Below are 22,705 nucleotides of genomic sequence, written 5' to 3'. Positions count from 1 at the left end.
CATATACATTCTATATCTGAAATAACAGACTTAAACGTTAGCCTTGAAAATAAGGTAGATAAGGGACTTATGGCTAGTGTGTTAGTGAAGAAGGCGGATAAGGAATATGTGGATGAAAAAGATAATGAAATTAAAGAAAGGGCTGAATGGTATCATGAATGGACATCGAAGATTTTAAAAACTAAAGCTGATACAGGATGGGTTTCAGGATGTTTAGACCTTAAAGCAGATAAAACTTTTGTTAACGATGAGTTAGAGAAGAAAGCAGACAAGAACCATACACATACAAGTTTTACAACTTTTACAGCAGACGACATAATATTGAACTATACCCTTGGTTCAAATGCACCATTAGAAAATCCAAGTACAAGCGTAAAAGATACTCTTAACAATTTAGATAACAGTTGCAGGAATATCGAAGATCATGCCAGAAACTTTGAAGCATATGAACTACCCGCAATGTTAGACAAGAAAGCAGACAAAACAGAGCTTCAAACATTAAAGACAGAAATGCTTCAAACATTATATCCTATAGGCTCTATTTATACGTCAATGAACTCTACCAGACCAGAAGTAGTACTTGGTTTTGGAACTTGGACTCAAATAGTCGACAGGTTTTTGTATTGTGCAAACTCTTCAAAGGAAACAGGTGGAAGTAAAACGATTTCAGGTGAAAATTTACCTGCACACAGTCACTACATAGATTTAAGTACATCTCAAGCAGGTTGGCATAAGCATAGATATTGGGATTGGTCAGCAATGACAAAAGGTAAAGGATATGATGTTAAAGACAACGTTAAGTTTGCTATAAATTGTTACTGGAGTAGTAACACTGAGGGAGAGAAACCATACACATCGCGTTTCAGGATATACGCAAACAACGGGACAAAGTAAAGACTACATGCCACCTTACATGACCGTTTACGCATGGTTATAGAATTGCTTAGTCGTCATTTTCAACTTCTTTAGCATATTCGTCAGGAGTTGTCTTATATTTGTTAGGAACTGTCTTTGAAAGTATACCACCTTGAACTTTGACAAGTTTGAAACGAGGTCTGACAATAGTAGTTTTATCTTCTGCTTGCAGTGTGTACATTTTGCCATGTTTTGCCTAAAAACTTCATAATATTCTCTTGTATACTTTCTTCTATTTTTACGAACACGAATGTGAGTACCTGTCGGTTCCCATTGTTGTCATAGTCAATAGTATTTTCATATGGGTCGCGTTTAGGTATTTCTATTTTTACTTTGTCACCTTTCTGAAGTTTGAAGCCCGGCATTCTTTCTTGTTTGTCTCTTTTGACTAAATTATTAAATATATAGTCTTTCTCTAAGTCAGGGTTGTTTTTTCATTTCTTCGGGGGAGTGGTTTCCCAAACCTTTTTGTTTACGGTTATTGTAAATATTTAAAATTGTCTCATCTTTGCCATGGAGAAGTGTCTATACTTGTCGTCATATGACATTTCATTTGCTTCACCACCTTGTTGGTTGTTTAAGTCTCTTAACATTTTTATACAACCGTCAATGACACCAAGAGCAGAATGGTTTTGGTCGACAATGAAATATTGGTTTACATTTTTTGAACGCAGATAGTTTTTTACATCATCTGATTGAAAGAACTTTCACAGTCAGATGTCAGTTTTGTTGGATGGTATTTGTCAACGAATATTGTCAAAGCAGTTTTCACATCTAAAATATTTTGGACCATAATGGTATGGCTTCACAGTATCTTGTGTTTTGACCGACAAATATTAACCAGTATGGTGGTCCATCTTCTCTATACCTCGGAATGTTTTCCAAGATATCCATAAACCAAGCATTTGGTGTTGAACTAAAGATTTTTACCATGAGTGCTTTCTTTGTCGCTTTAGAAACATAGGGGTCCTTGTTTTGGATTCGTCATTTTTTAACCCATAAGAAATGGGTTTATTTGGCGCATTAGCAGGAGTCGCATCTAGATTTTTACCGCAGTGGGAACAATAGCCAGAGGTGCATTTGGAATTGGAAGGAAGATTTGAGTACATTAGGTATACTGAAAGAGAAAGCACAACCTATTATACAAACTGTACAGAAAGGTTGGGATGTTAGCACGAGATGCAACAAATCTTATTCCAAATCCTGAAACAAGAGGAAAAGTTCAAGGATGGATGGACAATGTAGGAAGACAAGCAGGAAACTATTATAACAAAGCAAATGACTACTATAACCAAGCAGGACACTATATGGACCAAGGTGAAAGATTCTTTAACAGAGGATATAACCATGCACAACAATGGGTAAACAATAACCAACCTCAACCGCCTCAAACGTGGGAATGTAAAGTTTTTTACTGAGATGAAATGACAATACAGCATTGAGACAAATGGGTTCAAGATGGATTTGTCGACTTCCAGCAGTTACACCACGTGTTTGTCAAGTTCTTCCTATACCTCAGGAAGTTTTAGACCGACTTAAAAAAACCTAAACAACCAGTTGAAAACAAACCAAACTAAAATTTTTTACTGAGATGAAATGACCGAAGAAGTTGAAACGGTAGATTTGACACCACAAACAAAAAGTTCAGAACCATTGTCAAAACCTGTCAAAGAACTTACAGATGAAGAGAAAAATTCAATAATAGAAAGTGCCAGGTCTGGAAATACAAACCCTAACTACAAAGTCACTTTTCATAAAAATGGAACGGCTAGTATCTCAAAAAAGAAACAGACTCTCACAAATAAAATATTGAAGTCTGAAGGAGCTTTCGAGACAACAGATGGAAAAGTTTACTTCACTGACCAACAGTTCATTATAGAACATCTCATTGACTTAGAGTCGAAATATTCTAAACTTTACAACAAACACAAAAAGTTGAAAGGAAAACAAAAACAAATGGCATATGATATTTATGAAGATGTTGACGACACAACTGTTCCTGCAAGTGAAGTAAAGTCAGAGGAACCGAAAAGTGACGAAAAACCGATAGAAGAAGAGAAACCAAAAACTGAAGATAAACCAAAACCAAAGTTTAGTTTCCAAACTAAACCAAGTCAACCTTCATTAGCTGGTATGGGTTGGCGTCAAAGACTTATGGCAGCAGGTGGTTATGTAAAGTAAGAAAAAAAATATTTTTTATTTTTATAAAAATGCCCCATATAGAATGGATAGAAAGTCTGCTAGAATAAAAGCAGAGTTACAAGGATATGGTTGGAGAGTTTCGAAGAAGTTTAAATATAGGAAGGGAAGACCCATAAAAGTCTATGACAAATTGTCTGGTCTTCGCTACGAAATGGATTTGGAAACAGCACGTGCCAATTATCCAAACAGACTAGAGAGGTTAGAAGAAGAACGTCTTATGAACATGCCTTTCGATGTGTTAAACATTGCATGAAATAAAAACGTTTTTCAAAAAAGTGACATTTTTTATTTTATTTGAAATGTACGCTGAGTTTGTTGGAGAAGACCGTTGGGAAACTTGTTTGTTAGATGAGAAATATGAAATGGCATACCATTTTAAAACAATATATTTTTACATATATTAAATGCTTCAGGTTGAAAAACAAAGAACAAAAGTAGCAGATACAAAACCGTTAGACTATATCTTTACAAATGCTGGTAGGACTATTTCAGATGAAGAAATTTCATCCCGAGCATCAGGTTTGACTATCCAATTCGTTGGCTTCAAAGTCCTTCAGATGCAAAGGCAATAGGATTTAGAAGAGTTTTGTTTTCAAATAGAACTAACGCATTTATGTTCGCAGTATATTTTCATGGGCAGTATAAAGGTTCTTGATGGTCTAATAGACAAATTTGATGAAATGAGAATCTTTACAGTTCGTTCAGACGAAAGTCTTGAGAAAACTCTAAATGACTTTCAAACTCAAATGAACAAATATTATTGGGAATTTCAAGAAAAATACGACTCTTTACTAAATGGAACATACTATCTGAAACTAGAATATGACAAGATGAACTCCACCGTTTCATTTCAAAAGATTGAAATTAACCCTCCAAGAGATACAGAGTTTTTATTTTGGAAAGTAGACAAACGTTCTTGGGCACAATTTCTTCGGTTACTAAACCAGAACGAACCATTACCACCAGATGGTCCATTTAAATTTATACTTCCACCAGCAGATTTGACAGTTTATAGAAACGTGTTTGACCCTCAAAATGTTATGTGTCATGCAAGTTTCAGTTCAAGCAACAATAGTTTTCTATGTATTGGTAAGGACTTTTATGACTTTGCTTCTAAATTCTACGAACCACCTAGTAACAGTTTCTCTGACTTTCAAGTTTGGTTCACAACAAATGGTGTGCAACATATTATTCCATTGTACTATGACTTTTATCTCGAATTGTCTTTCATATATAACTACGGAAAAGTACTGAAAAAGTATTGAAAAATAATGTTTATGTTAGCATGTTAGATCTAACACGTTTTCTAACCACTTTTCTAACATCGTAGAAAACTCATGAAAACAATTTATTTTTGACACTTTCACAAAAAACATAAAAAAAGTGAGTTAAAATGAGATGTTTACTGAACTGGTTGGATGTCGCCTTCACAGGTTATGTAGAACGGCTGACCCGAGAAGTGGAACAGTGCTCTGAGAATTTGTATAATTCGTGGAATTGGACTCTCTCTGTTTGGTATTTTTATCCGAGGACGTTTGTTTAGGAACTTAACAAGAGCTTCTCTTTTGGCGTCCTTTATGTTGTCGAAAGGAGTGCCTTCTGGTACGTCAATTGGAATTCCAGTCGAAATCTCGAGATTCAAGGCAGCCCTTCCAGAAATAGTGGTGAACTTGACCTTGGGCTTCATGACCTTGCGCAAGTAGTCTTTTACGCAGTCGTTAATTTCAATTAGGTAAACTGCCTCGTCGGTAGGTTCGACCTCGACCATTGCTACTGTCAGTAAAAGTACTGCTACTGTCAGTAAAAGTACTGCTACTGTCAGTAAAAGTACTGCTACTGTCAGTAAAAGTACTGCTACTGTCAGAAAAAGTACTGCTACTGTCAGTAAAAGTACTGCTACTGTCAGTAAAAGTACTGCTACTGTCAGAAAAAGTACTGCTACTGTCAGTAAAAAGGAAAATTTGAGATGGTTTTCGACGATAAAGTACTGCTACTGTCAGTAAAAGTACTGCTACTGTCAGTAAAAGTACTGCTAGTAGCAGAGATTTTTATCGTTGGTGGTCCGACGGTTAAGCCACAAACGAATGTCCGACGTCCCACCAACCCTTGGTTGTTCCAGCAATTCCAATCTCAATCCAAATCGAAGAGAGACCAAGAGTTCGAAGAAGGTCTGAACCGCTTACGCAAAGAGTATGCTACAGCTCCAATTGAGAGAAAGTTGTTCCCGGACCAAAAAATAATGTTTAGGGTAGATGGTTAGATCTAACCTCATTTCTACCCTCATTTCTACCCTCATGAATTTTCATGAATTTTCATGAATTTTATATATTAATGTTTTCGTTAATTTAAATTAGGTAAACTGCCTCGTCAAATCCTTCTGGCATTCCGAGTCCTTCCATCCGACAGGAAAAAATTTTCCCGACAACTGGAAAAAATTTTCCCGACAACTGGAAAAAATTTTCCTTCCGACAGGAAGAACTCTTCCAGTTGTCCGTCCGTAAACCATTCAAATTTTCGAAAATTGAGAACTTTTTGGTCGAACTTCAGAAAATGTTTTTCCTTCCAACAGGAAAAAATTTTCCATCCGACAGGAAAAAATTTTCCATCCGACAGGAAAAAATTTTCCCGACAACTGGAAAAGTTCTTCCTTCCGACAGGACACAAACGAATGTCCGACGTCCCTCTTCCTGAACGCCTTCCCAAACCAGAGGAACCTAAAGCACCAGCCCCTGCACCTCAGTTCCAGCAAGTACCTCCGAATTACTACCAATTTCCACCTCAAGGTTACTACCCACCACAAGGCTTCCCGAACTACCCTCCTCAGCCTATGCCTTACTGCCCCAACCCTTGGATGTTCCAGCAAGCTCCACCCCAGCAATTCCAATCTCAATCCAAATCGAAGAGAGACCAAGAGTTCGAAGAAGGTCTGAACCGCTTACGCAAAGAGTATGCTACAGCTCCAATTGAGAGAAAGTTGTTCCCGGACCAAAAAATATAATTTAGGTGAAGAGGTTAGATCTAACCTCTTTTCTCACCTCTTTTCTACCCTCATGAATTTTCATGAATTTCCTTAAGATAGAAAAAATAAAGTTAGTTTTATACAAAATTCATGCAGGAAATTCTTGAGTTTTGGTTGAAAGAATACGGTGGAGCCAAATGTGGCTCGACCTCAAAACAAGCATTTTATGAGCTTACAAAGGGTGTTATGAATGAATTCAGCAACATACATCCTGACCTCGTTCATTTTGTTGCTAAATTCAGTAAAAATATATTTTAGGTGAAGTGGTGAGATCTCACCTGTTTTCTCACCTCTTTTCTCACCTCTTGAATTTTCATGAATTTCCTTAAGATAGAAAAAATAAAATTAGTTTTATTTTGTATTTTTTTGTATGTAAAGATATGATTTCAGGGATTTTTTTGACGAAGTGTTACTCTTCACTTCGTCAAAAAATAACAGTTATCTAATGAAAAAGTGTCATTTTTTGTATTTTTTTGTATAAAAGATATGATTTCAGGGATTTTTTTGACGAAGTGTTACTCTTCACTTCGTCAAAAAATAACAGTTATCTAATGAAAAAGTGTCATTTTTTTGTATTTTTTTGTATTTGACGAGAATGTCGGGTAGATGGTTAGATCTAACACGTTTTCTCACCTGTTTTCTCACCTCATGAATTTTCATGATTTCATCGTACATGTTTTGTCAAAACTTCTTCGTACATGTTTTGTCAAAACTTCTTCGTTTATGTTTTGTCAAGACTTCTTCGTACATGTTTTGTCATGATTTCATCGTACATGTTTTGTCAAAACTTCTTCGTAAATGTTTTGTCAAGACTTCTTCGTAATGAGCGTAAATCAGACAAAAATATATTTTAGGTGAAGTGGTGAGATCTCACCCGTTTTTTCACCTGTTTTCTCACCTCATGAATTTTCATGATTTCATCGTACATGTTTTGTCAAACATGAACGTACATGTTTTGTCAAAACTTCTTCGTACATGTTTTGTCAAAACTTCTTCGTTTATGTTTTGTCAAACATGAACGTACATGTTTTGTCGAAACTTCATCGTAAATGTTTTGTCAAGACTTCTTCGTAATGAGCGTAAATCAGACAAAAATATATTTTAGGTGAAGTGGTGAGATCTCACCTGTTTTCTCACCTGTTTTCTCACCTCATGAATTTTCATGATTTCATCGTAAATGTTTTGTCAAGACTTCTTCGTACATGTTTTGTCAAAACTTCTTCGTTTATGTTTTGTCAAACATGAACGTACATGTTTTGTCAAACATGAACGTACATGTTTTGTCAAGACTTCTTCGTACATGTTTTGTCAAAACTTCTTCGTAAATGTTTTGTCAAGACTTCATCGTAATGAGCGTAAATGACCAAAAAATATAATTTAGGGTAGAAGGTTAGATCTAACCTGTTTTTTCACCTGTTTTCTCACCTCATGAATTTTCATGATTTCATCGTACATGCTTTGTCAAGACTTCTTCGTACATGTTTTGTCAAAACTTCTTCGTTTATGTTTTGTCAAACATGAACGTACATGTTTTGTCATGACTTCTTCGTAAATGTTTTGTCATGATTTCATCGTAATGAGCGTAAATGACCAAAAAATAATGTTTAGGGTAGAAGGTGAGATCTCACCTGTTTTCTACCCTCATTTCTACCCTCTTGAATTTTCATGAATTTTCCCGAAATAAAAAAATAAAGTTAGTTTTATTTTTTTCATTTTTTTGTATTTTTTTGTATGTAAAGATATGATTTCAGGGATTTTTTTGACGAAGTGTTACTCTTCACTTCGTCAAAAAATAACAGTTATCTAATGAAAAAGTGTCATTTTTTGTATTTTTTTGTATTTGACGAGAATGTCGGGTAGAAGGTTAGATCTAACCTCATTTCTACCCTCATTTCTACCCTCTTGAATTTTCATGAATTTCCCCGAAATAAAAAATAAAGTTAGTTTTATTTTATTTATTTTTTTTTATTTTGTATAAAAGATATGATTTCAACAATCGGCACAACAACAATTCAAACAACAGCACCAAACTCGTTAGTCATGAATCCAACATCTATGTTAGTAGAAATGAAAAGCTTCATTCCTTCTTCATATACTTTCGAAACAAAAATCCAGAAGATAAAGCAAGAACTTTTAACAAGTAATTTAGACTGTAGTGCGAAAGATGAAACAAATGAAGAATATCTTTATGAAATGCAGGACATTATTGACCATTTGCCTAAACTACCTGAAATCCAACAACAAAAACTCACTATTCCTGAATTCGACGAAATTGAAGTGAAACCAACTGACTCAGTAGAAATAAAGAAGTTCATACGTAAGGTAAATTATGAATTCCTTGGTTTTCATTGCAACCATAAGGTTATGGACAAAGATTGCGATATGGTATATAAGAATGTTTCTGACATATATAAATCTGAAGAATTTAAGACCTACGACAACTTTGTTTCGTTAGTTGCTGAATGTGTTTGGGAAATAAGAGATAAAGATAGAAGAGGCAAAGTATGGAACGAACAAATAAGACCCGCTATGTTTGAGATGAAGAGAGCAATTGACGCCTTAGTTGTTTTAGCAGGTAAGGTTTCAGAATATAACGCAAAAATGAACCCGCAATGTTCTAAATGTAAAGCAGCAATTAGGAAATATAACTACTCCGTCAAAGAGATAGAACGTATGAGAAACGACTATGCAGACTTAAAGAAAGAAGCAGAAAAGCCAGCAGAAGATAAAATGGACATGTTAGAATTTCTGAACAAAAACTATCCAACAGCAGAAGATTTCCTTCTATCTGACGTCAAGAAGAAGTATAAAGAAACTTTCGGTATCGTTAAAACATTCGATGTACTAAAAGAAGAAATAGAAGCTACGAAACTGTTTAGAGTCTCACGAATTCATAACGTTTACCATGTGAAACGTTTATAAAATAACTGGGGTAGAAAAGAGGTTAGAAATGAGGTTAGATCTAACCTTCTACCCTAAACATTATTTTTGCTGAATTCAGCAACAAAATTCTGAGTAAAATAATTTTTAGGGCATGTGTCAAACCGTTGAGTTTTCACAAAATTTTAAAAATAACGTTTACCATGTGAAACGTTTATAAAATAACTGGGGTAGAAAAGAGGTTAGAAAACAGGTTAGATCTAACCTTCTACCCTAAACATTATTTTTGTCTGATTTACGCTCATTACGAAGAAGTCTTGACAAAACATTTACGAAGAAGTTTTGACAAAACATTTACGATGAAATCATGAAAATTCATGAGGTGAGAAAACAGGTGAAAAAACAGGTTAGATCTAACCTTCTACCCTAAACATTATTTTTGTCTGATTTACGCTCATTACGAAGAAGTCTTGACAAAACATTTACGAAGAAGTTTTGACAAAACATGTACGAAGAAGTCTTGACAAAACATGTACGATGAAATCATGAAAATTCATGAGGTGAGAAAAGAGGTGAGAAAACAGGTTAGATCTAACCATCTACCCTAAAATATATTTTTGCTGAAAAATGACCAAATTTCATGAATTTCCTCATATGCTTGCTTCCCTCGGAAAACCGAGAGAAGAACAGCGAGACCGACTTTTATCTGGGTCGCCAAAACTCTATGAAGATGTGAAACAAATAGTTCAAGATACGTTACCTCAAACACACTATGATATGAAAGGTTGTACAATACTTACATTCAAAGAAGACTTACCGCTACTGAAAGAAAAAATAACAGAGTATTTTGACAACTTCAAACAAGTAGGGTAGATGAACTCTTTATTTTTATTGACTTTTTACAATTTGAACTTTGTTTGCGTAGATATGAATTCTGAAAGAAGTATGAGGGTCTTGTATGACTTTGTACTTCTCCCATAGTTCATGTCTGTCAAACTTACCTGCCATGGACTCTTTCATAAGTTCCATGAAATCGTCTTCGGACAATCCGGGGAAAAGTATAATGTCAGTAAGTATTCTTTTAACATCCTTACTTAAACTCTTTGCTGTCTGTACACATATTACGACTGAGATGTTAAAGTGTCTGAGCTTTTAAGAATTCGACACATGTCTTGTTCTCTGTTCTTTAACAAAGGATGAGAAGCAAAGTCATCTAAGATAAGAAGACATCTATGAGGGTATGTCTTCCAATCGTAAGATTGCAATTTCTTCGAAATGTATTCTATCTCTTTCTGTTTGTTTCTGAAGTGTTTCTTCTCTAATATTCTCTGCATTTCCTCATTTGGGTCTTTAAACTTAGAATTTATATACTCATTTATAGCATTATACTTCAAAACTCTTCTTTGGTACTTCTTTATCCAATCTAACAACTCAGTATCCTTTATACATACTAACTTAGACTTCTTTATAATATCTTTGAACGAATTGACGGTTTGGTCAAATTGACCAGAAGTACTACAAATAACAACTAACTCATAGAATGGGTTCTTCTCATCTAGTTCTTGTTGTTGTGCAGCCATTTTAAATAAGTGAAAGTCTTACCCGACCCAGGTGGTGCAATTAGACCTGTTATACCATTCTGAGCAAATAAGAACTTGTCATGTATAGGCTTTATCTGAGCATTTTCTAACTTTCTCTTGTTCTTATTTAAAACATTCTCAAATTTCTTGTCAATGTCAGCAAACTTTTTTTCTAACATATTTTAGAAAAATTAAAATTTTATCTTTTAGAAAAATGTCCAGCGATTTCGCTATCTATGTCCGTGACAAACTTTTCGACAGCAAAACATCTGTCGACCATAAAATCTTACATAGTGTAAACAAGAAAGGTGAATTTGTTCTAAAGTTCTGTTTCTGGGAATATGACAAGAACCATAAAACATTAAGCAGAGCAGTCTTAAAATTTGTCAATGACAGACTTGTTGACAGAGATGACGCCTCTTGGAGAGATGAAGTCCAACAAAACTTCTTAGAATGCAAAGAAGACACATGCGCTGTTTCTTGAAGATGAAATAGAAAACAGAATAGATGAGCTATTAAAGGACAAAGAACTTTTTACATAAATTAGTTGCGCCAAATTTGACATAACTCCACCAGAAAAGAAGAAGAAAGAAAAGAAGAAAAAGAAAGTAGAAGAAGAGAAGAAAGAACCTGAACCAGTTCCAGAGAAAAAGAAATTTGACATGTAAAAATAAAATTTTATTTTTAGAACATTTCTGGGTCAATGTCAATGTTCTCTTCCTCTTTAGGGGCAAACACTGGCTTAGACTCTAAAATCTTTTTACCCAATTTACCTTGAACTTCAACTATCTTAGACTCATAATATTCATAGTCGTCTGCTTTCTTTGGTTCATAAGGTATAACAAGTTTGTATGCTTTGCCTTCTTTAAGGTTTGAGAACCTTCTGTCAAAACTTTCTTTGACTGTTAACAAACCTTCTATGTCTAAGTCTTCAAATTTCGCACCATTTTTAGTCACAATAGCAAACTTAACTGGTTCGATGTTCCAAACTTTGCTGAATGAAGACTTTTCAAAATGGTAGAAGTAAACATTCAAATATGTGAATGGGTCTAGTTCTTCTTTAAGTCCTGACATGTACTTGTTTACTGAGATGAATTTTGTCATCTTTTCTATCGGATAAAAAAATATTTTTTTTTAAATTTACTCAGAAAATTTTTTCTTTGTATATACACCATTCTGAACATCTAAAAGACTTTTGACATTTGCCAAGAATGTACGTTTAGAAGCTGCCATATAACCATATTCTTGACAATATTGTTTATATTCATCATATAAAGACTTTTCATCTAATGACACAAAGTCAGTTTCATCTATGAACAGTTCATATACACTCTTGTTTGCTTCTAACAATGTTTGTCTCTCTTCGGTATGTGGAATTTGTCTTGGATTGAACTTAGAAATATCTAATGTCATGAAATATGAGAACAAGTGGTTGTAAAAGTCAGATGTCAAAGTTTCTGCTAAGTCGTCAAAATATTCTGTATCTTGCATATGAGAATCTGACGTTCTGACAACTACATATCTTCTGTCAGAACTTTCTAACTTCATCGGAACAACATTGTTTGAAACCATATATGAAGTTTGCAACATTTTCACAAACTCTTTGGTCTTTATACTTTCTTTCAACAACTCCAACTTTGTCTGTTATAAGACTCTTCAAAGCATCTGAGTTCAAAACTTTTGTTGTATCTATACTTTGAAGTTCATTGCAAAACTATAAGTTTCATATTCTCTATTGAGGAGTTAAACTTGCCACAGATGTTTTCTAAGTTTGTCATATTAGGGTTCGAATAACCTTCTAACAGTTTGCATAAAGATATCTGTAAAGAAAGTATTCTTACCAGTTCCTTGTTTTCCAATTATAATGAGAGCAGTTTCATTTTTAGCACTTGGATGTTGTAAGATATTTGCAAACCAACATAAGATATACTCATAGACTCTTTCGTTTCCATTGCATATAATTTCTTTGACATGGTCTACCAAGCTTCTATAATACTGTGTTTCCATTCTACTTGTTCGTATTTATATCCAGTGAAGATAGAATAGAAGTTTGGAGAAGGTGTATAAAACTTTATACCTCGAACTGAAAAATCTTCTAACTTTGACATAAGATATCCCAAGCATCTAACATCTTCATTCCAACTTGTACAACTTTTATTTTCTTAAGTTTCTGTCTACATTCTTGTTCTGAAACTATTGTTGCTCTTGGTTTGTTAAAGACAACATCCCATTCTTTCATGACATAACATTCTGGGGCAGAGTCAACATAAATGACTAAAACGTTTCAAATTCTCGACTGCTTTGTTATAGTCTCTAAATGGACACATATTTCTGAATGCTTGGAAGTCATAAAAATCTGAAAACATCTATTCTGTACATTTTTATAAAAATAAAAAAATATTTTTTTTTATTCTTGACTTTGTTGTTCCATTTGTTGCATTTGTTGTTCTTGAGCTATTTGTTGTTGAAGTTGTTCTTGTAATACAATACTTTCACCAGTTGCATCTTCCAATTCGAAACTTTCTGCCGTCATTGACAAATACATAGGACATAAAAGTTTTACAGGAACAAAGTTTGCGTCAACTAATGTCAACGTTATACTTGCCAAAGTGTTTGAGTTCACTAAGGTTGAAAATTCTGCATTCGAATGAACAATAGGCAAACCAGCAGAGAAAGTATTGTTTATACGCATAAGTATCTTTTGGTCATAATAGTTTCTGTCGACATTCGAATAACACTTTGAACCTAAGTTTGAAACAATATATAAGATTGGTGTGCTTAATGTCAATGGAATAGACATTCCTTGTATGACACCTTTTCCTGTTATAGGAAACTGTTGGTAGTAAAAACCAGAAATAAGTTTGTATTATAGCTCATATCGTTTATAGTAAACTCAGTCGGACATCCAAACATAATGAAACCTGCTCTAGTTGCAGCACATGTTACACCCGTACTTAAAGTATTAATAAGTCAACAAAACCTGTTGGTGGTATATCTGAGTAAGTATCTTCAAAGGAGTATTTTTTACCATTCACAACAATAAAGTCTTCTGGTGTCAAAAGAGCAAAACAGGCTTTAGTCGTCATTGTGTTTAAGGTTAGTTTACAATACCGTCCTTGAGGACTTTGTAAGTTTGTTGTTATAGAATTATATGATTCAGGGTTTTTAGTTGTAATAGTATAAACCATTATGTCTTCTGCCATTTACTTAGCAAATAAACTTTAATGAAATGTTGTGGTCGTCAAATATTTTTATAACGTCTGGGAAACTATATTTTAAGTTCAACGTTTCACCTCCTTTCATAACGTATATCTTGTCAATGGCATTATATGAAACACCACAGCAACTAATGTCGGGTTCTATTTCTTTGATGTTTATATCGTCTGCCTCTGTCAAAAGTTTCAATAGTTCTTTCAAAACTTCATGAGGTGCAATGACATATGAGTTCACTTTTACAGGGTTGTGTTCGACCAAGTTTAACATTATACTTAAAGCTTGACAAATCTTCTCCTGAGTTTGAAGTTTGTCTTTCAGTTGTTGGTAGTCGTTTCGAATATCTGCAACAGAACTTAAGTCTCTGTTAACTTCAGGATATGTTGGTTGTTCTTTTACAGGAACAATTGTTATACCATCTTCGTCTTCGTATGGTTTCCCCACTTCAACATCTCTGTCTTTGACATTGACAATAACACTTTGACTGTTTGTTTGAGTTGGTGAATTTAACTTCACATCTGCCACCGCCATTAAACCTTTTGAAACACTTACGCTTCTATTTTTCGGAAATGACATTTTACTTAGAATAAAAAGATGGACGTATTCGGATATCTTATTGAATTGAAGCAGAACAAAGTTTATACACACAAACAATACAAATACATTGACAGAATAGTTCTTTACACAAACAATGGAAAATGTTATAGAATAGCAGTCTTTGCTGAACCTAAATATTTTCATAAAGCAAAGAAAGTTGGTATAACTGAAATGGTGAAAGTTCTTGAAGCAGACAAAAATATAACTTCAAAACTTACAGATATTACTAAAGGAAAGTTTATAATACAATATTATGTCAAAACTGGCGTACTGTCAATATTTGACGGAGAGAAGTCAGTTCAAGAACAACTTACTGACCTGCTGCCAAAATCTGCTCGATGGAAGCTGTCGTTATGCCAATCTGAGGAGCCCCAGCAGGTTTCATCGAACGAATCTTCAAAAGAGCATCTTCCGTGAAAAGTGCTATTGGTTTTGTAAACTTCTTTGCTTTCAATTCATCTGGACCGTCTCTGTCACCAGTATATTGTATTTGAACTGTACCAACAGTTGAAATACCACCCATAAAGTCTTCTGAGTCAGCAAATGGAATGCCAAGCCAAAAGTTTGAACGGTCTCCATTTGTATATTGAGTTTTTTGACCTCCTGTATGAGTCCATACTTTCACATATGGCATAATAGAACTTTGCATTTCAGGGTTAATGGTTGTTGTGAAGTTGTTGTTAAAGTTCATAGCATCTAATGTCAAGTTGTATGACCTCATATCCTCAACTGTAGAATATTCTTCTCTTGGATAATATTTGCCATCTATGTTTATATGATATTTAATACCAGGGTTGTAGAAACAAGAATAGTCATTTATAGTTCGTCTGAACAGTACAAACATAGTATCTGCATGTTTCATTGCAGTTGTTAAAGCAATATCTGTTCTTGCACCTGGGTCAGCACTTTGGTTTCCAACTTCACCTGCAAAGTCTTTGACAGATATTTGGTGTATAGGGAACATAAGTGGAACTGCAATATATTTGGCAGCTAAAGCATTTGAAATATCTGGGTCCAACATATAGACTGCAAGTCTGCTTTCTATTCTCTTGCATTCAAATTTTTCGCATGTGAACTTAATTGGGTCCCAAGCATCTCCAGCAGCATTGAAATAATAGTTTACTTCAGTGTTGAGGTTTGAGAAACCAAAGTCTAAGTCAACCTTGCCTTTGCAAATTCGGCGAATGACGTTTTATTTGTTCCCATTACGTCTGTAAGAGTGAATGGGTCTTGTGTTGGTGCAATGACTAAGTTATTTTTGCTTGGAGTAAGTTCGATAGAAATTTTTCCTGCCAGTTTGGCAAGTATCTTAAAAACCTGAAGATGAGGAAAGATGACAAAGGAACTCTAAGTTTCAGTTTTACTTTGGTTACTGCTGCTGCAGTTTGTCCAGAAAGGTCAACATAAACTCCTGGAACGTTAGGGTCAAGTCTTCTTATTTTCTCAATATTTGCATACTGGTCTGTTTGTTCTCTAGCTTGTGGTTGTACTGAGTTTCTCAAAGCGAACCATTCATAGTTTGCCCATGTTACTGTTTGAACTAAGTCAGAGTTAGAATATATCTTATATCCCATGAAAACTTCTGGAGCATATTGGTATCCGACATAGAAAATTCCATTGCAACCTTTCTTGTCAGACAACTTGGCAGAAGGTTTTATTTCAACGTCTTGTTCCACGTATAAGAATGAGTTGTCAATAGAAATAATATGAAACCTGTCGCAAGCAATATCTACTGTTGTTGAAGAACCTTCTCCAAACTCACCTACGTTTCCATAAGAAACAGCAGTTGTATATTCGTAAGTTCCAGGAACTATTTCTGACCTTCTAATGGCATTGTCGCATTCGTTATACCATTCGGAAACATTTCCGTTCATGGCATCCAAAACTGTTGGCGTTATATTCTGAGCGGCGTACATTTCATATGGGTAAAAATATAGAATAGTTGGATTTATGTGTCATAATTGTTTCGGACCAAGCTATACTTTCTTCCTGACTGAGTTTTTAACTCTTCTTTTTCCTTCATTGCCACTACTTTCACTAGATGAAGTTACTTCTTCACTACTTTCACTTTGTTCTACTCTTCTTCTTTGGTGTCGCTTTTGGTAACTTGCCCTCTGCTTCAAGTTGTTGCATCTTTGCCTCATGTTCACCTAGTATGTTGTAAATTTCCCATGTCCTTTTTGCCTTTGGCTCTGGTCGCCCATCTCAGGTAACCTATATCCTAGAAAGATTTTGTCATAGTTTGTATTTGAGTCTTCGCGTATTGTTTGCATGACTCTTTCCTGAGTTTCCGGTTCAAGCTCTTCAAACAGAGCTTGTCCATATGGAATAAGCTCGTTTCCAAATATATGTTTTTGTAGCCATTCTGGTTTTCTTTCCATGTTACCAATAATATCTTTTGTGAATGGGAAAGCTTTTACCCAATGTTTCAGTCTTGCGTCATTTATTTCTGTAGTTGGTTTTATTTTGTCAAGGAACATGTTTTTCAATACTAACATTTCATTTGGTACTGTCCATTTGAGTTTTCTTAAATATTCATCCATTCTCGGTTCATTGTCTGCAAAGTAAGTTTTTATGACATTTTGCAAACTTTCGTTTGCAAGGTCATGTCAATAGGTTCTCTTCCTTCTCTCTCCCTAACTTTCTTTCTAAACTCTTCACCAAATATACCATCTCTATGGTTCTGTGTAGTTTTTGAGATAAATGTTCTAGAACGTCAGGTGTTATATTTCCATCAGCCATGTTCATTTCATACTGGTCCAAAATATCTGCATGTTTCATATCTTTCAATGGCATTAAAGCCGCGCTGAAAATACCAGCTATATCTGGTTCACCATTCACTTCCATTGCGTCTACAACTTCTTGGAATTGTGGTTGTAAGTTTATGAACCACCTATCCGGATTAGCTTTATGACCCCATCTCATTGTAGTTCCATAGTCTGCAGAAACAAAAGTAGGTTTGTTTCCATATTGGTTAGGTTCTGAATGAACTTTAAACAATGTTTCATTTCTATATGTTTTGTTGAAATTTAACCTTTTATTTTCACCGAGTTCAGCCAAAGATTGAACGTTATATGGTCGTAAGTAAAAAGGATTGTTGTATTTGCGTACATTTTCTTTCAGTACTTCCATTCTATGCTGAATATTTTCATCTGATGTTGGAGTCTTTTGTATGTCGGCGAACATTTTTCGATATTCTTCTACTATGTCAGCCGAATTTTTCTTAGACTCTTGGAAAGATTCCATATTCACCTCATACTCTTGTTGAGGGTCAAGATTTTTCGGCTGTTCCAAATCTTCATCTAGTTCTGTGAAGTTAGTTTCCAAAGGAGGGACTTGTTCGTTTCCTTCAGGCTCTTCTAGCTGTTGTTGCTGAACTATTTCTTCCATGTCTGGTTGTATCTGAACTTCTTCCTGTTGAGTTTCTTGTACCTCATCTGCTGGCATTTCATATATTCCGAGACCGTTTTTAACAAGTTCCCTATCTAAGTCATCCGGACTCATAAACCTTTCTTCTTTCGTTCCGTCTCTATTTTTTACGCGTTTCATGAAGAGAGTTGAATTATCATTTAGCTCTGACACCAAATATCTCGGAGTAAATTCATTCATGTCATTTGGATGATATGCTATTAAATCATATCCCTTAGCGAGCTTGTATTTTCCAGGTTTGAAATTATATCCCATTTGATGCTGAACCATAAAGCTAAATAGGTTCGGGTCAGTATTTCCTTCCTTGAACTTTCTAATAGCTTCTTTATATCTGTCACTAAAGTCAAGAGTATCTGGGTAACCATAATCTTCCTTAAGCATTTTTAAGAATTCTTGGTTTCCTTTTTCTCTACTTCTTTTATGTCCTTGCTCTGTTTGTGCTGGTTGTTGTGCTGGTTGTGGAGGTGGTTGTTGTGCTGGTTGTGCAGGGTTTTGAACTGTTGGTTGCTGTGCTGGTTGTCGAGGTGGTTGTTGTGCTGGTTTTGGTTGTGGTGCTGGATTTTGAACTGTTGGTTGCTGTGCTGGATTTTGAACTGTTGGTTTTGGTTGTTGTTGTGGTGCTGGATTTTGAACTGTTGGTTGTTGTGTTGGTTGTTGTGTTGGTTTTGGTGCATGCCTGTGTCTGTGTCCATGTGACGATGTAAATGTTTTAGGTAGTCCGGGTGCAGGTGCTTCTCTTGGAGGGTTTGGTGGTATATAAGTTCCACCAGCTGGCACATATGTTCCATCTGCAGCATAATGTCCTACCTGACTTTTCGTTCTTAAGAAAGCATTTACTAGGTCTGTTTTGGTCTGTTGTAACTCTTTTTCTTGACTTTCCACAACAGTTGCTCTAACGGCGTCATAGGCACTTTGAACTGCCTGTCTCGTTGCTGCATCTGTTATTTTCGTCATATTTTGTGCTACTTCTTTTAACTCTTTGTCGAAACCTTCAGACTTCAGTTTCTTTCCAGATGAGAAGTCGTTCACTAGTTTCACCTTACTATGAAGAGCTTCGAAGGCGTTCTTAAAGTCAGCATTCATTAAAGCTTCATTTGAACTGTCTTCATCCGCTTGTATTTTTGTCCTTATTGACCCTATAAGTTGGGCTGCTTTAGCGTTGGCTTGGGCATCTAACCAGTCATTATTAGCTTTTATATATTCTGCGCTTTTCATTGCCTTTTGCATGGCTGCGTCGTTATTTTTACTTTCTTGTGCTAAGTTTTCATACTGTACGGTTTGGTTTTGCAACTGTAAAAGTTTTTCTGCCTTTACATTTGCTTCAACTTCTTTTTTATACTCATCGCTATCCATATATGTCTTCAGGGCTTTTTGTTTTATTTCTTCATCTTTCAGTACTTTATATTGAGTAGTATGGTTTTTCAAATTTATAACATCTTGTTCCATTTTTGCTACTTCTGCTGCTTTTTCTGACACTTTTTTCGCATATTCCTCTGTACTTAGTTCTTTCAGTTGTTCTTCTTTCTTCTTTTTCTCTACGTTTAACTCATTGAGTTTCTTTGTGTGTCTGTCATATTCTAGTTTCTTTTCGTTTTCACTTATTTGTTTCTGTATGTCTATGTTTGACTTTTTGACATCTGTTATTTGATTTTTGAGTGAACTCAAATTCATTTGACTTTGAGGGTTATAAGCTGTTCCGTCTGCAGCTCCACCATAGCCTGCCATTTTCGCTAAAAGTGCCGCTCTTAAACCTCCACTCTGTGCACCAATAACTCGGTTTAAAAGCATAGGGTTGCTTGACATTTGTTGCAACATAGTGGGGTCATTCATCATTTGTTGTTGCAACTGTTGTTGTGGTGTCAGTTTTACTATTGGATGTTTCAATGCTCTCTTCCTCTTACGTATATTCTTACGTAGCTTACGTGGCATTTTAAGTGAAGTTAAAAAGCGGTTTTTGTAGTTTAAAACATGCGGCTGTCACTTTTTTGTTTGCATATCTCTTATATAGTGAAAAACGGTTTTGTCACTTTTAAAAAACGGAGTTGTCTGTCACTTTTAAAAAACGGTTTTGGTTTTTATCACCGGCTGGTCGGCTGGGGTTCGGTCCTCCTCTTGGGTCTTGGGCAAAATTCTTAGGGCTAGAAGGGGCGCAGCCCCTGGAAGCCCCACATACCTGACCTGGTTTTTATTCTTACGTTTTTGAATAAATCAAGATTTAAAAAAATTTCAAAATTGTAAGACATTTACACTCAGCCCATACATAATGAAATAAAAAATTAAAAAAATTTTTAAAAATAAACCATTAAAAAAATTAACATTAATTTTAAAATAATTTATTTTATCTTTTATAAAAGAAGCTATATATAGATGATGTCAGATATTCCGCGATTAATTAAACATTGTTTAAATCCTGAATGGGTTTAATAATCATCCATGTAAAATTTTAGAACTTAGTAACGAAAAACTTCAGAAAAAATTAAACGAAAGACTATCAAAAGATAAAGTTGAAAGAGTAAATAAACTCGCTAAAGGTAATGGTAATGGTAATGATGAAGAAGAATTTGATGAGTTCAACATTGAACTTTAAGAAACTAATGATTATTTGAATTTATGAAATCAATTATTTGATTCATTTTTTCTTCAATCTCTTCTATTCTTTTTGTTAAATCATCTATTTTCATTAATGAGGTGATTCTTGATTGAGGAATAGATTTCAAACTAACCACTCCTTTTATTTTTGAAATTTTGAATCCATCAACTTTAAACATTTTATTCAATTTACACGTTGTCAATTCTTCAAATAATTTTTTATTATTAGCATAATAGTCATTAAATTCTTCAACAGATGAAAAAATTTTTATTTCAGTAATTGGTTTAACAACGTTTATTTTTTGTTGAACATTTTCACTTTCATTTATTTCTTCCTCCTCTGTTTCATTTATTTTTAAAATCGGTTTCATTTATCATTAAATAAAAATTAGAATATAAGTGATGAAATATATTTTTTAATTAATATTAAATCAGAAATGGCTGCAGGATTCTTTAAAAAATTATGGGATGGAATTAAGAAAGCTGCGGGTTGGGTTCATAAAAAGATTATTAAACCCGTTGCAAACTTTTTGGCACCAGTAGCGAAAACGGCAGGAACTATCATAGGTGGAGTATTAGGTACTAAAGCAGGTAATCCGGCGATGGGAGCACAAGCAGGTAACGCAGTTGGTGGAATAGCTGAAGGAATACTTAATAAAATAGGAGGTAGATAGTGGAAAAATAAATATGAGATCCTATGGATCATCTCACCGCTTAGCGGCTTAAAATTATTTTTATCTTAGTATCGGTTGTAGTCTTTGATAAACTTTTTCTCCATTATTTAAAACTTCTCTTATTGGGGCAACTTTCGGTGTTATTGATTCAGCAACGTCACTAATTGCTTCTTTATTCTTAAATATCCAATTTGCCCCCTTCTTCAATGTTTCCCAAACTTTACTCGCTCCTCTTTTTACTCTATCCCACAGTTTCTTAAATATACCTGCTGCCATAGTTGATTATTTCATTAAAATTAAAAATTCATTTTCATCTTTTAATTTTGATTTTTTATTTATTAATAAATGACGACTAACTATTTGGTGCCAAACACTAAACCGATTAATGGAAATGTATTTCATTCATTCGAAAAGATAAATGAAATATTCGCAAAGAATGACGGTAGAAGATATTATAGAGAACTTGAAAGTTCATGCTATGACTCTGATGCTCCATATTTTGATGATAAACAAACTCATTTAAGAATTACAAATCCGGCTCATGATGTGAACCAATTAGGTGACACATATATTAAACGCAAAGTTAAAGCAACTCTAGTTTCAAATAAAGCTTTCACATGTGATGCCGCTTTTAAATGCATGCGTTTATTCGTTGGTTACAAATCATCAAATCAAAGCTTTAAACAATTAGAAGTAGAAACCGAAAGAGGTGATGCCGGTTATCTTCAGATGGATTGCGCCCGTGAATCTTTGCATTTGCAACATATAAACCAAAATCAGAAAGGAAAGTTAAAAAGTTTGTTCATTCGTTATATAATAATGTTCAAAAATATGATAACTCAGTATGTGGTAATATATTGACCCTTCAGAAGTTTTCAAGAAAGCAAATGAAGAAGTGATGTCACTTTTGATATGATTATTCCGGTAAATGATTTGTTAGCATTTCAGGCGTTCGATGATTATCCTAAATCATTTGGTGAAATCATTCTTAAATATTATGTTTTCAGGATACTTTAGTATTTTGTCAGGTTGACCCGTTAAAGTTGCTGATTTTACAAAATTACGTTTATGAAAAGATAACTGATGAAAATTATGAAAAGATTATGAATCATGTTTATAAATATGATCGTAAATTCCAACAAATTGGACTTCCTACCAAATTAATTACAAGCTTAGCCGCTACATCTGCTGACGCAACAGTTGATGACGTTATTATTTCATGCACAAATGGAAGTTTTAGAGGATAAATGTATTACACCAGGATACGGTTTAATTGAAGAATCAGTTAAAGCAATACCACGTTTATTCAGTAAGGAAGATCCATTCATGATTCCAGCTCAACATATTGACGTTCGTTCACTAAATGGAGGTTGCATCACTCCTGAAGGTATCAGCTCAGATTTCTCATACGCTCTTCATAATGTTACAGATGTTGTGTTAGCATTTCCGAAGAATGCAATGCAAAGAACAGTTTTAGAAAATCCAATGCTTCGAGGTCTTCAGGTCACTATAGATTCCAGAAACTTCCCCGATCAAGCGATGACCACAGTGGGTGACATATTCTTTACACGTATGCTTCAAGCTTCTGATTTAGATGGAGTGAATGA

At 34.5% G+C, this 22,705-nt stretch overlaps 12 protein-coding genes and 4 pseudogenes across 16 annotated transcripts, besides 1 other annotated feature; 8 read left to right on the top strand and 8 right to left on the bottom strand.

Moving 5' to 3' along the window:
* Window positions 1-17,388: a mobile genetic element.
* On the top strand, window positions 2,872-3,096 carry TVAGG3_0625600 (phage tail repeat-like family; the record flags this gene model as incomplete). The annotated part of the gene is made up of 1 exon (XM_051240545.1): window positions 2,872-3,096. One exon carries the CDS (start codon window positions 2,872-2,874, stop codon window positions 3,094-3,096), a length of 225 nt encoding a protein of 74 aa, XP_051087132.1.
* Window positions 3,140-3,370, top strand: TVAGG3_0625590 (uncharacterized protein; the record flags this gene model as incomplete). The annotated part of the gene is made up of 1 exon (XM_051240544.1): window positions 3,140-3,370. One exon carries the CDS (start codon window positions 3,140-3,142, stop codon window positions 3,368-3,370), a length of 231 nt encoding a protein of 76 aa, XP_051087131.1.
* Window positions 5,202-5,377, top strand: TVAGG3_0625580 (annotated as a pseudogene). The gene has a single exon. A coding segment is annotated over exon 1 (176 nt).
* Window positions 5,786-6,115, top strand: TVAGG3_0625570 (uncharacterized protein; the record flags this gene model as incomplete). Its single annotated transcript, XM_051240543.1, has 1 exon — window positions 5,786-6,115. One exon carries the CDS (start codon window positions 5,786-5,788, stop codon window positions 6,113-6,115), a length of 330 nt encoding a protein of 109 aa, XP_051087130.1.
* On the top strand, window positions 8,120-8,496 carry TVAGG3_0625560 (organellar and viral DNA polymerase type B; the record flags this gene model as incomplete). Its single annotated transcript, XM_051240542.1, has 1 exon — window positions 8,120-8,496. A coding segment is annotated over one exon (377 nt), but the record flags the coding sequence as incomplete, so codon positions are not given.
* On the top strand, window positions 8,666-9,058 carry TVAGG3_0625550 (organellar and viral DNA polymerase type B; the record flags this gene model as incomplete). The annotated part of the gene is made up of 1 exon (XM_051240541.1): window positions 8,666-9,058. One exon carries the CDS (start codon window positions 8,666-8,668, stop codon window positions 9,056-9,058), a length of 393 nt encoding a protein of 130 aa, XP_051087128.1.
* TVAGG3_0625540 lies at window positions 9,905-10,775 on the bottom strand (annotated as a pseudogene). The gene has a single exon. A coding segment is annotated over exon 1 (871 nt).
* On the top strand, window positions 10,811-11,264 carry TVAGG3_0625530 (annotated as a pseudogene). Its single transcript has one exon. A coding segment is annotated over exon 1 (454 nt).
* TVAGG3_0625520 (protein of unknown function, DUF4108 family) lies at window positions 11,281-11,700 on the bottom strand (the record flags this gene model as incomplete). The annotated part of the gene is made up of 1 exon (XM_051240540.1): window positions 11,281-11,700. The coding sequence occupies one exon, from the start codon at window positions 11,698-11,700 to the stop codon at window positions 11,281-11,283; it is 420 nt and encodes a 139-aa protein (XP_051087127.1).
* Window positions 11,737-12,374, bottom strand: TVAGG3_0625510 (annotated as a pseudogene). The gene has a single exon. A coding segment is annotated over exon 1 (638 nt).
* Window positions 13,004-13,396, bottom strand: TVAGG3_0625500 (uncharacterized protein; the record flags this gene model as incomplete). The annotated part of the gene is made up of 1 exon (XM_051240539.1): window positions 13,004-13,396. One exon carries the CDS (start codon window positions 13,394-13,396, stop codon window positions 13,004-13,006), a length of 393 nt encoding a protein of 130 aa, XP_051087126.1.
* On the bottom strand, window positions 13,883-14,340 carry TVAGG3_0625490 (protein of unknown function, DUF4106 family; the record flags this gene model as incomplete). The annotated part of the gene is made up of 1 exon (XM_051240538.1): window positions 13,883-14,340. A coding segment is annotated over one exon (458 nt), but the record flags the coding sequence as incomplete, so codon positions are not given.
* On the bottom strand, window positions 14,717-15,370 carry TVAGG3_0625480 (protein of unknown function, DUF4106 family; the record flags this gene model as incomplete). Its single annotated transcript, XM_051240537.1, has 1 exon — window positions 14,717-15,370. One exon carries the CDS (start codon window positions 15,368-15,370, stop codon window positions 14,717-14,719), a length of 654 nt encoding a protein of 217 aa, XP_051087124.1.
* Window positions 17,389-17,517: 129 nt separating the features above from the next.
* Window positions 17,518-18,918, bottom strand: TVAGG3_0625460 (protein of unknown function, DUF4106 family; the record flags this gene model as incomplete). The annotated part of the gene is made up of 1 exon (XM_051240536.1): window positions 17,518-18,918. A coding segment is annotated over one exon (1,401 nt), but the record flags the coding sequence as incomplete, so codon positions are not given.
* A 243-nt stretch (window positions 18,919-19,161) lies between these two features.
* On the bottom strand, window positions 19,162-19,764 carry TVAGG3_0625450 (protein of unknown function, DUF4106 family; the record flags this gene model as incomplete). The annotated part of the gene is made up of 1 exon (XM_051240535.1): window positions 19,162-19,764. A coding segment is annotated over one exon (603 nt), but the record flags the coding sequence as incomplete, so codon positions are not given.
* Window positions 19,765-20,861: 1,097 nt separating this feature from the next.
* On the top strand, window positions 20,862-21,098 carry TVAGG3_0625440 (N-acetylmuramoyl-l-alanine amidase family; the record flags this gene model as incomplete). The annotated part of the gene is made up of 1 exon (XM_001297625.1): window positions 20,862-21,098. The coding sequence occupies one exon, from the start codon at window positions 20,862-20,864 to the stop codon at window positions 21,096-21,098; it is 237 nt and encodes a 78-aa protein (XP_001297626.1).
* Between the last annotated feature and the right edge of the window lie 1,607 nt (window positions 21,099-22,705).

Source organism: Trichomonas vaginalis, chromosome III (assembly GCF_026262505.1).
Source record: "Trichomonas vaginalis G3 chromosome III, whole genome shotgun sequence".
Lineage (NCBI taxonomy): Eukaryota > Parabasalia > Trichomonadida > Trichomonadidae > Trichomonas > Trichomonas vaginalis.
Note: the sequence above shows the minus strand (reverse complement) of the source record. Positions and strands in the feature narration are given on the sequence as shown.